Consider the following 18,392-nt stretch of genomic DNA (forward strand, 5'->3'; position numbering starts at 1 on the left):
GCGCTAGCTCACACTTTAATAAAGTAATAGTTGTAGTCAATAGATGGCAGTGCGAAATATAGCTAGCTGATAAACGATGGCGGTAGCAGTTCCCTTAGTTCCACGTCTGCAGAATAGATGTCACTGGAAATGAGGTTTTCAAATAAAAAAAAAATACTCAGCATATTGCAGTCCCAGTTACAGTTTTATTTTTTCACAAACACGATATAGGCCTTTAATAACAGATGGCACCTAGGTAACTTGATAGTTTATTCAAATTAATAAATAATTACACAAACATTGCAACACATCCAATCCATACATTTGAATTACAACACGACAAAATTATTTCATTAAACACATTAAATTACACGTTACAATAACAATGTTTCATTTCATTTGAATTAAATCTAGAATTAAAAAACATTTTGTTTACATCGGTCGTAGTGTGTTTTAGTAGCCTAATTAAATTAATACAGCGCGACTGGTTCCAACATCAGTATATGCATAGCTTCGACGAAGAAAATGTGGGTATTACAGAAATTAAAAAGCGTGAATTTCTTTAACTCAGTCACTTTGCTGTCAAAATTGTAAGTGATGTTTTAGTCCAGGTTATAAAAAAATACTGTGTAAGTAAATGTGTGGTACTTGATGATAAATTTGTTCCAAACATCGTGCGCGTTAGTGTTGGGAAGATGTCCAGTTCGTCATCGGTGTCTGTGATCGAATCCAGCGTCGATGATAGAAGTGAGAAGAGAGATCGCAAGTCGTTCTTCGGCCGACACGGCGTGCTCACCATCAGCGGCTCCAGTGGTGACGCCGACGTCTCCAATCTCGATTGTGAATGGTAAGAGAATTATTGTTCAAAACATATTTAGCTTCTATATTGAGTTTGAATACGAAAGTAAGTTAGTCTATTACCCTTTTCTTCATCTTGGCTTAGACCAATTTTCATTTAAAAGTATTCTTTCAAAGATAAACTTGATCGATAATCCTTGGCCTTTATACAACTTGCATAGTTCTTAGTTAAGTCGGACGCAAGCCGATATTTGGATAGTAAAGAAACCATATTTTATGAGGTTTTCTTTTATGTATGTATGTGCAAAGAAAGTGTGTTTAACATGAAATCAGTTAGTTGTATGTGCTGCAGCATATAGTCGCAACCATATTATACTAGCTTTTTACATATTGTATGTGAACTTATCAGTTTTTCCACACGTTAATTGTGTTTTTTAAAACCTAGTTGTAACAAAAAGGTTTTTGTTTACCGCTTTTTTTTTAATATTTTTTTTTTTTACTATTAGGTCCTTAAATTTACGAAATTCACTTACATATTTTTGTGTTTAAGAAATTATAATTTCCAAATTATATTTTTAGTAACATTCATTAATTTAACTTACGTATTACTTTACAAAACTGTTTATTACTATAATAAATATGTCTTTGACGAAATAATCAAAATTGTACGGAATGCCATCGTATTTGGTAATTTTTGGAAAAGGTGAAACGAGTTATTAAGAAAAGTATTAGAGGACAAAAGACTTTGTGATATAATAATTGAGATAATATTAGGAAGGGTTCTTTTTTGTGAAGAGTTAATATATTTTTATTGTTCTTTAGGAATCCAATGTATTTAAAGTTGTAAGATTAAGTTGGCGCGTCCTGTCGCATCCCTACAAATAAACTTTTATCCTATTTAACAATGGATTGTGTTAAGAGACAATCATCACTATCTCATTCTTATTGTTTGTAAAGAAATACCTTAACTTGGAACTCGGGGTAACACGGTGGTCGGTGGGAAATGTTTCTTGACGTATAACGTTAAAACTTTATATTTAACTGAACTTCGACTGACGTAACACTTTTATTAATACATATTGTTGTCGCTTTTTTTGTCAAAGTTAGTAAACGGGATGACAATTCAAGTGTAACTGCAGTAGAATTCTAGGGTTTCAAAAGTAAAATATTTTATTTTTCGTTGAAATCGCTTGAAACCGGCTCTGCTCGGAGAAGGCGGCCTCGAACTTGACCTTGAATTAATGTAATGCACGACTCTATTGAAAGTTTAGGGTTCCTTACAAATTTATCCATCTTTGTATTTACAGCGAAATAAAATATTACACAAAATAAGAAACATTTATCAATTACAAATAAAAACACAATAATGATTTTGCGCCTCTGACTCTTGTATGACATTCAGAAATAAAAATTTAAAGTTCTATAAAAACTGTAAACAGTTATTGGTAAATGAGTTGTTCCATCACATCACGCGAGTAGGAAAATGTTTCAATGGTATTGTTTAAAAGGAGGCGCTAAGGTTAAAACCCAAGAGCATAGTTGTTAAGCTTCAGCGTTACATAAGGTAAAATAAGGGTATAATAATTTGTTCAGTAACTAAAGAAGGGTTTCCTTGTTCCTCCGTTCCGTCTCACTTCTGAATCTCGATTTTTCAATCAACATATTTAAACAGCGCGCCCGGACTGGCGGAACATCAAACGTACATAGGTTAGGACAATTAAATAATAATAAATAATAATTCCGGATATATTTATTTGTATAACACTTTCACTAAAATAATCTTTATTCGATAAAAAAATCGAAACCTAAAATATATTACGGAGCCCATAATATATTTTGGGTTTCAATTTTTTTTTGTCGAATGTAATAAATGTCGTACACGCAAATTATACCTAAATTAATTGTTTTGACAACAGATAAGTGTTTGAAGTAAAAAAACTATATGAAAAGAAGGACTTCATGATGTCGACATAAAGCAGCAAAGCTTGTAATTGTTGATGTACTTGTAAAGCTCTGATAATGAACACGACAAGTGGCAAGTGTATATAATTATATAATGATCCCTGTATTATAGCTGAACAAATTATTGACTTTGAGCAGGTATTATACTTATATGTATAGGTAAGATAATTCACAATTTTAATTTAATCGTCAGTATTTTTTCACATTTAATATTTCAATATTAACGACATTGTGAACTTGAATATTGCATGTATAATATGAGGATAGTTTCACTATGTGTTAGGAGCTTAGATCACGTTAGACAGACTTCAACTGTGAAACATGACTCAATAACATGAAAACAACAAAGTTATCCTCTGATGACGTCATTATAAAATTTGAGTAGGGAGCCCTAAACTGTAGCCATGTGCCATCTCACGTGTTGAAGCCGCACGTGCTCGACTGCGAGAACGCACTGATAACATAGTAATATGATAGATAACGCAGCTCCGAGACTGCGCTTCACTTGCTATCTTCACTTGCTATTAGAATTAAATAGGTTTGGATAATTCAGAACCTTATAGATGAAATCTTTGTCCTTCTGTTAGTAGGTATATAGTGCGACGTTTATTTTGATATTATACTTTATTGGCATGTAAAAAGGTATGTCAAATTGATTTCATAATAATCTATTATAAATGAAATCATTTTAGTCAAATTAATCACAATGTTATACTTTAGTCAGGGATAAAGATTTTATGCTAAACGAGAAACTTCTTTAAGGATGTAAAAGGATGCGTCACTTTTGAAACATTTCGTTACATGAGGGAGAAGAAAGATACATATCACAGGTCGTGCAAAAGAGAAAGAGCTCTCATATATCGTCAGTCCAAGTGTCGTCCGTGTATGAACAGGTGCAAGGCGATTATTTGGGTAGTTTCACTTTTGTTGCCATAAAATATATAGCACTTGCTATTTTTAAAATCATATTCAACATATATTTTATCATTGTATGATAAACATGTACGTATAGCAAGCAATAAAAGAATGTCAGTTAATAAAGCAGTCCTTCACAAAGTCTGCGAGTCTGTGTTGTTAGTCATTTCATCGTAAACGCATCGTCAGAATTTTCCGCAATCAATACGTTCGTTCGAACCTTGTACATACATGTACATACTCGTATAAAGAGCTACTACTTAAATTGTGACCTTGAGAATGTTTATTTTTATTTGTACTTCATATACAGAAATTGTTTCCTTGATTAACCTAAGTTAACATTCATTTCATATTGGTAGATGAGTATATAAAAAAGTTCATTTTATCACAACCCTTATTTACATGTAAACTGTGTGTGTATTTGATATAGGCTTTGTTGCACAATACGACGAGAAGACACGTAACATTATGAATAACAAAAACACCACACATTGAGTACTGATGTCGAGCAATAATAGTCTTCGTATATTACAAAGGTATAATTGCCAGCTTATTTCTAAAACAATAGAGAATCTGTCAAGTACAATAAGATGTAAATCAAGGCAAGTTTTATATCTATTATACAAATTCATTAAATCATCTTGCAACCATAGACAATCTGTTATATTTGTACATGTAATGGATTGTATGTTCGTGTTGCTACAATGCTACTTGCTTGCTATGTATTGTTGTGACAAAATATAAAACGCAAAATGAGCTAAATTTAAGGATTTTTTGTAACTTACTGTACAAGCCAGTTACAACTTTATATGCTATTTTTAAATTTAACAGTAATTCCTTTCTTTTCAAGATGAACTTAGTCATCGCGCAAACTAAGAACTTTCTTGTTTTAATGATAAAAATAATTTTGATTTCAGATGAACTTAAAAAATTTTTGCAAGCTCTTTACTAAAAAAAAAGTATTTTTTAATAGTAAAAAATAAATAACAGCGATTTATTTGGAAAAATATTGATTTTATTTTAATAATGATGTATGTTCTAAAAGAAAAGCCGGGGGAATTTATGACAAGACATAACACTGTACTGCAGCCACAATAAGTTGTTCATCCGCTGTTCCATTTGTTTTGCATTCCTCACTCTATCGTTACCTAAATCCTCGTATTTCATTTATTATATATCATCCTCCTAATATTATAAATGCGAATGTTTACATGGATAGATGGATAGATGGATGGATGTTGGTTTGAAGGTGTCTCCGGAACGGCTGTCTTTATGGGCCACCGAGAAAGTATGCAAGTGGATTTTTTTTGTTTGAAATTTTTTCACATTTTGCACTATTCTTTCAATGTTTTCAAATCTTCTCCGCTCGCTAAAACGGTCGTCAACTTAAAAACATTCAGCTAAAGAATGGAATTGTTTGAGCACGTAACGGGTCTGCGTCCAAAACACTGGCAGCTGATAAAGCAGCGGACACAAGGCGATGCGTTTGACACACAGTCTGCACGCCGACGCAGCGGTGCGCGCGCGCCTTTTTTTTGTCTGTGCGCGGTGGTTCGCGGTTTGAATTCTTTGATTGACCAACGTTCGAAAACGCGGTTTGACTTTTTGAAATAAAATCGTTTGTTTTGTGATAAAGTGGTATAATTATGTTTATTACTTTGATTTTGTTTTCCGTGTGTATGATTTTGTTTAGTTTAGTTTTTTATTATGATTGAATTAGCTGTTATTAGAATTACAATATGTGTATAGTTACAAAGTAAACAAACGTTTTATTTCGCACTTTTATGTAATGTTTTTATGAGCCGATTCAGAAATTGTAAAAAAGGAAAAATTATACAAAAATGTTTTCCTATACGTAGGAACCTAGATACGAAGGTACTTGCTTATCTTTTGTGATCTCACGAGCTTAGTGACACGCACTAGTGAGAGACATTCAAAGTTGTCTAATTACATATTTTTATAAAATAAAACTTTAAAGCATAACATGCACTACTGTAAGTGTGATTTTTTGAAAATTATTAATAAAAGTCGAGGTAAAAGTAAGAAAATAATCACATTTAGGTATCGATGATTATTTGAAAATGTAACCTCTAAACTTTATATGAATTTTAACAAAAAATAACAAAAACCAAATTGATAGGAAACTATCAATTTGGTTTTTAAATTAAGTCGAAAAATTTAAACTTTTAATCGCGTTTCCTTTTTTTTAATTCTGCGCGAACGGAGTCGAGAACAAAAGCTAGTACCGAATAAAAAAACAAACAAGCAAGATGTCTGAGTTTTTCTACCATTATAAAAATAGTGAGTGGTAACAATCATTTCAATCCTAATAACAATCTTGTTATTAGGTTATAGTATGAAATGATGTCAAATATTATGTCTACCGAGGCGGGCGGATGGTGAATTAATATTAAAACTAGCTAAAAGTGAAGAATTTCAATGTTATATTCACGGGGTAATTAGTAATAATAGTAGAAAATTATTGATTAATTTTTAATTCATCTTTAGTGTAATATATATTTACAAAAACTTAACACTTGTGAGAAACGCAATGTTCCCGCTCACCTCCATACGTTGCGCCCTCAAGCTCTCGAAAATTCTTTACATCGTTTTGTCTTGTTAACTCTTTTTAGGCCAATGGTTTTCTGAAATATAATGTCATAAAAGAAATTCATCGGAATTCATGAGGACAGCGTTAAATTTACGAACTGTAATTTTATTTAAGTCGCGCGATAACTTATAACTTACGACATACATATGTGTACCTTACATCGAAGCTTTAATATAACTAATGTGTCGACGCTATCCTTTGTTTTCTATAATATATACATTTTTCTTTCATTTCATAAACAGTAGCAATTTTATAACATTGTCTTTTCTTACATCACACTGAGGCGTTAGATAATTGATGTAACATATATACAATATTATGACGTTATGTCATAATTAATACAACGATTAAAAATAAATCTTTGAGATATCAAATAAAGCAACCCATTTAGTTTGACACATATCATTCACAATTATATGCAAAATATCATTAAATGCTATTATTTAAATGAAATTTTAACATATGTTATGTTGAATATTATAATTGTTATAAAATTAATTTTACGTGTTTTATAAAATGAGATATGTCTTTTATCACTTAACAACCATTTGTCATCATTGTGTGTGTATAAATGTAGCAAATACGCCGAGCTTATACATACATACATACATAGTGAGAGAGAGAGAGAGAGAGAGAGAGAGAGGGAGAGAGGAAGAGTTATCAAATGGCTTAGATATTATAACAATTATTCTAAGGATTATTATGACAAGCAGAGAGATCTGATTAAATACGTATGTAGTTAGATAATTCATTAATTGTCTTTCATAAGTTATATGTACGAAGGTAAGTATAGGTAGCCATGTTACTTTGTGTAAAACACAAACCTTTTAAAAGAGGTTTTCCCTTTTCTTTTCTTACCTCTGCTTTAACACTTCATTTCTTCGTTTTATTTATAACGAGATTCTTATGTTCATTTAGAGCTAGTATAACTAAAACTGTAGGAAATTCTTCGAAGTTTGTTTAGAAGTAGTTAGTTCCGTAAGAAAAAATAGTCCGTAATTAATGTCATTAATGTAATAACGGTTTTATAGTAACAATATATGTAATATAGGTTAGGTGACGACTTGAGGCCACTGGAAAATTTTATATTTTATTCTAATGGATGGATTACGATCTCTTAAAGACAACGAACGTAATACTTAACTTGTTTCTAATACTCACATTTTTTATTCTGTAAGACACATATCTCACTCCAGCCATGCAACTGTAGTCTGGAAACAATGCCATATAAGATTTTCTTTTCAGTTATTATACATACTCGTATATGCAGACTCTAATTGTCAATAGAATAAATTAAGCTCCGCGAACTATTGGAATACTCAAATATTGTACAGATTTTAACATTTGCAGAGCTCGGCACCGCGCGAGTAATCGCACTCAATTAACTTTTTGTCATCGTCAAGTCGCTGGCACAATGATTGTTTTAACATTATAATATCATCAAGTCAAGGTAGTCGTTGCTAAACAGTACACATTTTTAATAATAATTCAGTTTTAAACATGAAATCGAACAGTAATTGAAGGGTTTCAAGGTCAGCTCTGGTGTTAGTTACATACTTATTGCTAAGTGAACATCCTAATTAGATAGTTTAATTAGATATACTATCATTAAACTAACTCTGCGTTTCTCTCACAATAGTTAATTGTTTTAGTTTGTATAACAAGATGTTCGGTTGCCTGCAATTTTTTCAGCGCAGAATAAATAAAAACAGCTGATGTTACTTCACCTACAAGCCATTTCGGAGTTTACCCAGAACAAACGCGCCTTTTACACAGACAGACAAAAATGAAGAATCATGTGTACGTAATATATATTTTGATCGACTTTACATACAGACGCTGTAATTTTATATGTATAATAATCACACACATACAATGAAGATATCAAATTTTCAGTCGGTTTTTCCTGCTTTATCACCCCTTCATACGTAAGATAAAGCTTAATATTTTGCTATTTACTAGTCCCGACCTACTTTAATGTCACCATTTGCACACGTTCTAACAGAATACTTCGACGTGATAATAAATGGTAATTCCGTTCGCACGATTGCCACTTATATTTAGCTGTTATAATTGTAGCAATTCGCATTAGTTCTATTGAAAAACATGTTACAGTCACACCCTTGTTCTATTGTGAATAAGATGAGTGGTCTATTTGTTCAGTGTTCAGATTTTTACATTGCTTGTCTGTTCATCATTTCACTTTTAGATGTAAGTCACGACTTTTGTTTGTGCACCATTGATTACTCACAACAATGAAACTTAGCTAGTCACAGTAGCTATCATGAAATAATCTCGTGTAACTCGATCTACCGTACAGAGGTAGGCAGAGATTCATTTATAGTATGCATCTAAATATATTAAATATATTATAGCTTAACTTAGCTACGTCTCTCACAAACCGTAAACTTACTACATTGTAAATATATTTTGCATGTTTTGAAAATAAAACCCTTATCTACGTCTGCATGGAAATGAAGTTTTTATCAGCACATATTTTATGTGCATTTCAGAGTCACAACGATCGTTACAAAACTTGTTGAGATACGAAAATTCATTTAATTTCAATGTCCAAAGTGGCAGAGTAAAGTGAGTGATATGTCAAAATGTGTTCGCTGCTCGTGGTTATCTTCTACCAGTTGTCGATGTTCTTTGTTGTTTTTATTAGTTAATTTGTTGCTTGATTTAGAGTAAAAGTTAATTGTTTCTGATAAAAAAACTTATATTATTGTTACCTCAGTGATTAAGCTATTTCAAAAGAGTATGTAATTATGACTTTGAAGATTGAGAGAGTGATTTGAATTATTTAGGACACTTTTACTTACGGTGTCCAATCATCCTGATCGGGCCAAGACCCTGGGGGTTGTTAAATGTTTTACAATGAGGTTTGAGGTATGAGGCCGTCGCGTCGTATGTCGCAAAACTGCAAAGTGACGAGGCAGGTATCAGTTTGCGGTAAACATCCGTGTTAATAATATAACAATTCCTGTGCCGCTAACGAACGAGCGGTGTATGTTGTGTGTGTGTGTGTGTTGTTCATCACGACGCAGGCGCCACAATTAGACCCTTCCGGTACACACCGCGATTATTGTTACCTTGGCAATTAATAATGTTTTACTGTTAGTCCACGTGTCGCTCTACACTTTTACTCGAATTTAGGAAAAGAGTATAAGCTTAAAACAAGTAGCAAATACTGTGGAATGAAGTGATGAAAAAATTATACGAAATAAATCACTTGACCGTTTTTCAGGTACTCGGTGGAAACGTGAATATAAATTTAGCATTCATTTGTTTAAATACATCAACTTTATCCTTTGCTTGTCTGTAGTTTAGTGTCGTGTCGTGTCGTTGTGTACAGCAGCGGTATAGGTACAGTTCGGGTGAGAGTCGGGGTGTTGCCAGTACCATTGCAACGAATGCTTGAAGCTGTCCGTGTACGCAAGTGTGGCAGTATGTTAGCATTGGATTGCCACGTTACGTCACAATGTAGGTGAACAAAATATGTATTAGTGGACGACATCGGATACATTAGAACGACAAGCGAGAAGCGAGAAGTTACGGCGCGGCGGACATCCGAACTGCAGGGCGGCACGTACTAGCGTGTAACACTACACTATTGTTTACCGACACTTCTCAGAACCGAGACATCGGATTGCGATACTTTATAATGCAGCACCTACTTGCTAATATCTAGTCTAGTAAGAAAGCAAGCGCCTTGCAATTTTAGCACTCGATGATATTTATAAATATTGTAAATATTTGAGGCGGCTCGTAGTACGAAGCAAGCGATCGCCTGTCTTTAACTGAGAGAGGTAGACCGAGTATAGTGACTTACATTTGGCACAGTCCTGGCACACCGTTTTCGCTTCTTGCACATTTACACGTATTCGCATGCATGCTCCTCGGTTATTGGTATTATGATAATATTGGAGCGCTTTAAGATGTATACAGCAGAAAAAGTATACCTTGCTTTTATAAACTTATGCAGCCTGTTTTTTTTCTAATTAAGTTTTTTTCTCATTTGAGTATAATTATTTATCAATAAAGGTGACTTGAGATTTAACTCGCGATATGTCACGTACGAAACAACCGGTTTTATCTGGATAAATCAAGATAATATGTTATATCTCTATCACAAGAGATATTTGTACTTTTATAAGTACCCTCTTGAAATTGATCGCGATATCTATCGATCTATCTTGCTTTAAGACACACAAGTTTTCTTAAAGCAACCCGTCATCAAATATAGCAAGTGCCGTCTGCTCGACCTCGAATATAGAAGATCTTTGACTTTGTAGGTTTTTCTTGTTTTGAATGATTAACTTTATTAATATTTATTCTTGTAACAATATAAAGGATGGTGCTCAATGTTTCTGTTTTCTGTTTTATCATATTTTATTAAAATTTTAAACTTTCAACTAATTTTTTTGTCACAAATAAATCACCTATAAAAGTGGTTAATCTAACCACCAATTTTAGTACTAGATTCTAGAAAGTAACAAAATGGCCGTGTGTAAAATCCGGTCAGAACCGGTCCGAAGCGGTTCGAAGCGGTTCATTCCAGTTTCGGGGCCATTGACCCAAGTTAACGTTGTTGTGTCTGTTAACTTTGAATAACTTAACAATAATATTTACTAATTTTAGCATCATTCGTGTTTTTTTTCAAAAAATCTTTGACCTAGGGCCAGGTTTGAGTTTATTTAGTCCTACTGCTTATTACTAATCGATCGTTTTAAAGGAAAAGCTCTACAAGTACAAAACTTGTGCAGTTTTTGAATATAAACGCCATAATATTTCGTCTTCGTCTTTCGCCGCTTTAATGTTACTGTAGTAGGCAAGAATAAAAATTATATTCAAGCACTGTTTTCATTGACTAAGTATAAACTAACAACTATCGACGTAATGTGAGGCTCTGTTGTGTGTATGTACATTTATATCTTATAGCTGATAAGATAGCATACCGTATCTATAATGAAGGGATAAACGATGCCTGTTTGAACTTCTTACTTAACTAAACACTGGATTTAACTCGAAACCTCATCTCCTAATGTACCTACTCATCCTTTATGCAACTGAATTTTGATAATAAAAACACCTTATCAACAGAAACCAAAGCAATAAACAAAGAACTTAGTTTGCTAAAACTTTGTTATCATAATTATACAAGTGCTACGAAGAAATTACAAAAAACTCGAGTAGACTTTAAAAAGTGCGAATGTGACAATGCAATATGGCGGATTTCCTGACGAAACTTAAGCGGCTAGGTAGGGGAGGTGCGAGACAGACGAACAGTATATATTCAATGGTATCGTGCAGTGACGTCACGCCGGGCAGCCTGGAGGTCTGGTTGGATCTGCCCGACGAGATCAAATACGATCCCTCGCTCGCGCCCTTCAAGCAACTGTACGAACAGCGACACGGTACGTACTGCTTCTACCTTTAAAATTTGACAATACGTGAGGTTCCTGAGAGCAAAACGATAAAGTTGATAGTACATTGAACAAACTCTTCGGTATGCATATATTTCATTTCGCTTAAAATTCTTTGGACGCATCTCATATTTATGCTTTTGCTTTGGTAATCAAAATTATTGTTATTGTAGGCAAGTTGGAGCGATCAGAACAGCACACGGAAGGGGATAAGACAATCGGCAATGGAAAGACAACGGATAGTTGTATACCGTCTGAAAACGGGAATGAGGTCACCAAAGATTGCGAGAACGGGTGAGGGGAATAACTATGATTTTAACTATTAAAATAGCGATAAAAATACAATACGGAAAAGTACGTTATACATGTGCTGCCGCTAAGATAAATATATTTGTTTCATGTTAATGATTGCTTTAATTATAAAACGATTTTTGGATTGTTGATGAACAATAAATAAATCAAGTCATGACATGAATCCATACCGCACACGCAAAGTATTCGACATTGACAGCTAATAATATAGATTAAAACAACCTATTTTAATCGTTAGCCTTAATCGGCTTAGTTCTATCCTGTGCGCGTTTAAGTGGCCACGTGATGGACAGACAAACAGACGGACAGACAGACGGTGAGCCAGTCAATAACGCAGCCTGACGGTTCTACTAGTGGACACGATATCTGTTTCCGATGCGTAAAGTGCTGATTTAACATTCCTTTACCTAAATATAATATGTAAATGTGTTTATCTAGGATCTATTATATCTGCTTTATTATGTTATTAGTAATAACAATAAATTGAATGTCATTTGTTCAGATTAATGGACCAAATGTTACCAGAAAAAGAAAACAAGAAGAAATCAACGAAAAAGAAACAGGTAATCAAACTCTTTGCGGATTCCTTCGCAATCGATAAATTATTGAATATTGATGAAAACCACACGGACAAAGAAAGCGAACACCATAATAATACAAAATGCGAAATGTAACAGCTATATGTAATCCCCAGATAAACCGTATGTTACGCGTCATCAAATTAGGCGCACTGGTAGCCTGCTGGGGCCTGTTGACCGTCTCCTTGCTGCTCAATATGGAGACCAGCGACGTGGTCCTCCATACTGCTGTAGAAGCCGGTAGTGTTAAAGGTGAGCATGTATTGCTTACTGATACAAAATTCCTGTAGAATGTTTTTAAAAGGATACATATAACGTGTAGACTACAAAGTCTACACGGTTTAATTAGGTTTTTTTTTAAATTATACATTAACAGATTTTGTCAATTTACTAATTTTTCTTGTTCCATTCCAAATAAGCTCTATGCTTGTGCTAGGATATGGTTTACAACAATAGTCGAATAGCGGGATTCGAACTTTCCAATCTATAATCCACATCCATTAGGTTAATAACGCTTCAATTTATTTTAAGAGTGTCTTTTTGTTTAGTGAAACTTGAAGTATTCGACGTTTTCGAACACAGACCACAAAGAATGCAGAATAAAGTGACTAGTGAAAAAATTGTTGAGAATTTCGCGGGAACCAAAACGCATAAATACAAAATGCACGCGGCACATTATCAAATATCAATTTGTTAGCGAAACGATATGTCATTGTTGCTTAAATCAGTTGAAGGCGCATTTTTTTAAAATAACGTACTTTGCGATCGTAAACATTATTGTCCCCAAATTGCTAGTTTATATTGCGTGCTGCTTTTAACCGAATTTTTACTGAGACAAAATTCAAAATAAATAACAAAAATGAACTCTTTTGAGATAATTTCCTTTGTTGGAATGTGAGTCGTGCGATGGTAAGTACTACTCTCACTATACACGTGGTAATGCAAAAGAATACTGTGCACGTTAAACGAAATGCGACATTTAATATGCAAGAAGTTATAAATGTGTGGTAAATGTTTGCAGAATACGAGCTCAGCGGCACGTCTGAGACGGCGAAGGTCCTAGTGACACTGGCCGGGCCATTCGAAGAGGCGGCTACTAATGACTCTAATAGTCTACTCTTTCTCTGCCTTCGTAAGACTCCAAATAAATGGGCTGAATATGAACTGGTAAATGACTATTGCTTCTGTTAGTTTTTATTTGATATCCATATACATATATCGAAAACTGTTATAAGGGACTTAAAAAGCATTATTTCGACATAGAACCCTTTGTTCCGACCTCGAAACAAGTGTACCGAATACGTGCGTAGCTTACCGAATACAAAGTTGTAAGTGAAACCGCAGTAGAGTCGTAAACAAAGTGTTACAAGAACATGGCAACACGTTATTGTAACACCATAGGAAATGGATTTATTATATTTATTTCTTTTTTTTTTGAACCCTTTTTGTTACCGAATGATGAATTCATATCAGAACTCGAGCGTGTGGACGGTGCGCTTGAAGGCGGACGATGTGATGGACTTTGCGGCCAGTTCCTCCGATGCAAGGATATTGGAACTGCAGTCAATACCGCACGACCACCACACCAACACATCACGTGACCACAACTCAACAAAACCTGCCAGTAGTTCTATAGCAAACAATGTCGATATAGAGGGAAATGGTAAATATAAAGTAAATCAAACAAACACAAACAAACAAACACTGCGAATGTGACATCAAATTGGAACAATGAAACCTAATGGTATCCAATCCTCATTTCATTTTGGTCAGGCAGAGACACAATTGTGAACTCTTAGAGCCTTAAAAGCTTTCGAAATGTGAGATGTTATCAGATGCACATTTTTCACTTAAGGCATAGTCGTACAGTGTACAGTCGGCTTCTTGCTTTTTTTAAATCGGATACTACTTAGTGTTTATTCATAAACACACCCTTCCTTATTCTGCAAAATCTCCGATAATAATATATATTATAGTACGGCTATGTTGTTAGGCCGTGCGGTCGTTTGGAACAGTTTTCTAATATTATTATATATTCTTGTTTTTTGTCAGATTCAAAAGTAAGGTTATGCGTGTGGAGCACGAGCAACAACACGGTGCCCATCACCGTCAGCTACCACGTGGATCCCATCTCGGAGGATGACGGCATCGTCTACGCCTCGCTGTTGCTCGCCTCCTTGTATATACTTATCATATTTGAGGCAAGTAAAATTTTTTATGAAGGCAGTGTGCGCACTTGTCGTAATTATCAACGCAATTCAACATCCTTAATGCTTTTAAATATGCTGTGAGAAGTTTTTTGGCATATCAGATACATGTTGGATGTATCTTTTTGTAGGTGGTGAACAGAACTATAGCGGCACTTCTCTCATCGTCGCTTGGCATCGCGGTGCTGGCGCTGGGCGGCGCGCGGCCCTCGCTGCCCGAGCTGGTCTCCTGGCTGGACGTGGAGACGCTGCTGCTGCTCTTCAGCATGATGCTGCTGGTCGCCATTCTCGCAGAGACCGGCCTCTTCGATTACTTGGCCGTGCTCGCGTTCGAGGTAACGTTCGCGTAATTAATCATGTCTATTTTTGAAACTTCCTCCTGTATTACCTTAATACAGCGTAATAAGTCGCCCCGTATTTGTTGTTGTATGCAGATAAAGAGACGTCAAAGATGTTTATATTGAAATATGTGTGCGTCTTCAAATAAGTTATTCAAGTAGTTGAACATTTCAGGTGACCGGAGGCAGAACGTGGCCGCTTATCAATTGCTTGTGCTTCTTCACAGCGTTCTTCTCCACGTTCCTCGATAACGTAACGACGGTGCTTTTGATGACACCTGTAACAATTAGGTAAGATTCTTGTCATTTCAATGAGTAAGTAGATAATGTGTGACTTCTGTAAAGTGCGAGAAGACGTAAGTTCCAGCACACATGTGTTTGTTACCCGGTGTAGGCTGTGCGAGGTGATGCAGCTGAACCCGGTGCCGGTGCTGATGTCGATGGTGATCTTCAGCAACGTCGGCGGCGCGGCCACGCCCGTTGGCGACCCGCCCAACGTCATCATAGCCAGCCATCCCTCTATATTACACGAGGTAACCGCCATCTAACTACTTTACGACATTATTAGTTAGAATTATTTGGCGCGAATGGCGCGCTTTCGTTACAAAGTCCAGTGTCAGAATGATGAGGGGACATAAACGTCGACATGTTAGCAAGGCTAGTGTTGGGCCAGTACACCGGCACCGTTTCGGATTTTCTTCCTAACACTACAACGAATATTTGTCCCGTTTAATCGCACAAGAGTAGAAGCCCATCTACCACGTAATTCACGCCAAAATGGGACCTTTGAATTGCTCGGCTTGCAAATGGAGTCGTATGCGCGTTGCAGAACATAAACTTCACGACGTTCACGCTGCACATGGGGGCGGGCATCCTGCTGGTGGCGGCGCAGACCTACCTGCAGCTGCGTTACATGTTCCGGGACATGAACGCGCTGCGCCACACCGTGCCCCGGGACATACAAGGTGAGTCTTGTTGGATGTCGTGGCCGGTTGGCAGCCAGGATGGTGCATGCGATATGGAATGTGCTCAAGTTGTGTGTCGGGTCAGAGCTGCGGCAGGAGCTGGCGGTGTGGCGACGCGCGGCGGCCTCGCTCGCCTCCTACTCGCGCGACGAGGACATCGTGCGCAGGGCTCTCGAGAAAAAGGTTCGTACTTCGTGAAATTTCTTTTATCGATTAATCAGTTTCATTTACCTATTATATTTTTTATTAGTTCGTGTGTTCGTTCATTAATTTATTTGAATTTTCATTACAAAGATGTTGAAAATATACTGTTGTTATTTTCTTCGTTCAGTTTTCAGCCCGTATCCAGATCCAGGCTTATATCGTCATTGATAAATTGAACTTTTTAGGTACAGAAACTGCACGCTACCTTGCAGAAGCGCGAGTCCGGCAGCGGCAGGTCCAAGTCCGATCCTCTTTTCTGTTCTACTCTGGCGCAAATGAAACAAAAGGTGAGCTCGCTGCCTCCTCACTTGACGACTGCGTAGGCTTTTATATTTTTAGTAAATTAGGACTAGAGATACAAGTACGATGATTAGCAGATATCCATGTAATTTTAACGCTGGACTTGTAATATGTAATTTAGTGTGCTGGTAACATTGACTGTAATAATGAATATGGTGTCTAAGCTAACGTGAGTGTTGTCTGCTGCAGTACCGCATAAGGGACAAGCCGCTGCTGGTCAAGTCGGCGGTGTGCGTCGCCTTCGTTGTCGTCGTCTTCTTCTTGCACGCTATACCGGAGCTGCGTGAGTATTAAATAAAAAGTTACACCTAGTCTGAGAACAGAAAGATTAGAAAGTTTTGTTAAAAATCACTCGAAACCAAACCTCAAAAACTACTAAAACCTTGTGCTAGAGAGTGGTTTCGAATATGAAGAAACAGTTGATTAAATTGGCGAGTGCAGCATTGAGTCGTGTGCAGAACGGCTGTCGCTGGGCTGGACGGCACTGCTGGGCGCGCTGCTGCTGCTGCTGCTGGCGGAGCGCGAGGACCTGGAGCCGGTGCTGGCGCGCGTCGAGTGGTCTACGCTCCTCTTCTTCGCTGCACTCTTCGTGCTCATGGAGGTTACCATTTAATCAAATTCGATTCTTCCACTTCTCTGGTAAACGTTAAAAAATGTCACAGTACCTACATTTCTCTGTCGGTTTTTAATTATTCGCCTGAATAAACAAATAAACTTAATGTAAGGAAATATATTTATTTGCATGTGTTACAGGCGCTGTCTAAGCTGGGTCTTATATCTTGGATCGGCAGGATGACGGAGTCGGTCATCCTGCAAGTGAACGAGGAGTCGCGGCTCACGGTCGCGCTCCTGCTCATCCTGTGGGTGAGTACCCTCCGGAGGCACGATGGCTACATTTCTCTCTCTCAGTTGAATGTTCCCCGTAACATTTAGTGAGGCGTGTTACGTCGCAGGTGTCGGGGGTGGCGTCGGCGTTCGTGGACAACATCCCTCTGACGACGATGATGGTGCGTGTGACGGCGGCGCTGAGCTCGCCAGCCGGCCTGGCGCTGCCGCTGGCGCCGCTCGCCTACGCGCTCAGCTTCGGCGCCTGCCTCGGAGGTAAAAACGAGTGAGCGGCTGATGTCGGGTGTGCAGATGTGTGCAGATGTGTGCAGATGTGTGCAGCGTTGTGTCTCTGTCCGCAGGTAACGGCACTCTGATCGGCGCGAGCGCGAACGTGGTGTGCGCCGGCGTGGCGGAGCAGCACGGCTACCGCTTCTCCTTCTTGCAGTACCTCAAGGTGGGCTTCCCCATCATGATCGGCAACCTGATGGTCGCCTCCGTCTACCTCCTCTTCTGTCACAGCATCTTCCAGTGGCACTGACCGCCACGCGGCACAAAATGGTTCATCCATTTACAAATGTTAATGTAACAAATTGTTTTACTTTTTAAAGTTTTAAAAGTTTTACACATCAGATATAAAAACATTTTTAAAAATTAATTTTATATTTGAATATAAGAAACATGAATTATTTTAGTAAATGGTCGAATTTCAAGTCCTAAACTTAATTATTTGTTTGAGTTTCACTCATTTATCTATGTATATTTATGAATGAAAGTAAACGACCCACGACTTAAACTATCCAAATAATTTACAAAAATATATTTTTTGTTGTCTCATTATACATACATACATACATACATACATACATAGACTAATAGACGTAAAGTTTTATCTGTTACTAAAAAATTGTTAAAGTTAGAAAGATAATTTTTACGTCAATCGACTTTTAGTTACTTTAGTGTAATTTA

The 18,392-nt window shown here is 36.5% G+C and overlaps 1 protein-coding gene across 10 annotated transcripts; it reads left to right on the plus strand.

Annotated features, from left to right (window-relative positions):
- Positions 1 to 209: 209 nt before the first annotated feature.
- On the plus strand, positions 210 to 18,033 carry LOC106124664 (P protein-like). 10 transcript variants are annotated; one of them, XM_013321562.1, is made up of 20 exons: positions 210 to 235; positions 665 to 826; positions 11,582 to 11,685; positions 11,868 to 11,988; positions 12,509 to 12,569; positions 12,701 to 12,836; positions 13,606 to 13,751; positions 14,058 to 14,247; positions 14,637 to 14,785; positions 14,923 to 15,126; positions 15,305 to 15,420; positions 15,524 to 15,662; positions 15,959 to 16,094; positions 16,180 to 16,277; positions 16,484 to 16,585; positions 16,788 to 16,881; positions 17,057 to 17,199; positions 17,352 to 17,462; positions 17,552 to 17,699; positions 17,786 to 18,033. In XM_013321562.1, exons 1-20 carry the CDS (start codon positions 225 to 227, stop codon positions 17,962 to 17,964), a joined length of 2,550 nt encoding a protein of 849 aa, XP_013177016.1. In that variant the 5' UTR covers positions 210 to 224; the 3' UTR covers positions 17,965 to 18,033. The 10 variants fall into 10 exon arrangements, with proteins under 10 accessions (XP_013177016.1, XP_013177015.1, XP_013177018.1 ...); XM_013321561.1 differs by lacking the exon at positions 210 to 235 and adding an exon at positions 412 to 569; XM_013321564.1 differs by lacking the exons at positions 210 to 235; positions 665 to 826 and adding an exon at positions 5,164 to 5,292 and having other exon boundaries at positions 11,372 to 11,685.
- Positions 18,034 to 18,392: the final 359 nt, after the last annotated feature.

The sequence above is a fragment of the Papilio xuthus genome, unplaced genomic scaffold (genome assembly GCF_000836235.2).
Source record: "Papilio xuthus unplaced genomic scaffold, Pxut_1.1 DF825946.1, whole genome shotgun sequence".
NCBI classification, from domain to species: domain Eukaryota; kingdom Metazoa; phylum Arthropoda; class Insecta; order Lepidoptera; family Papilionidae; genus Papilio; species Papilio xuthus.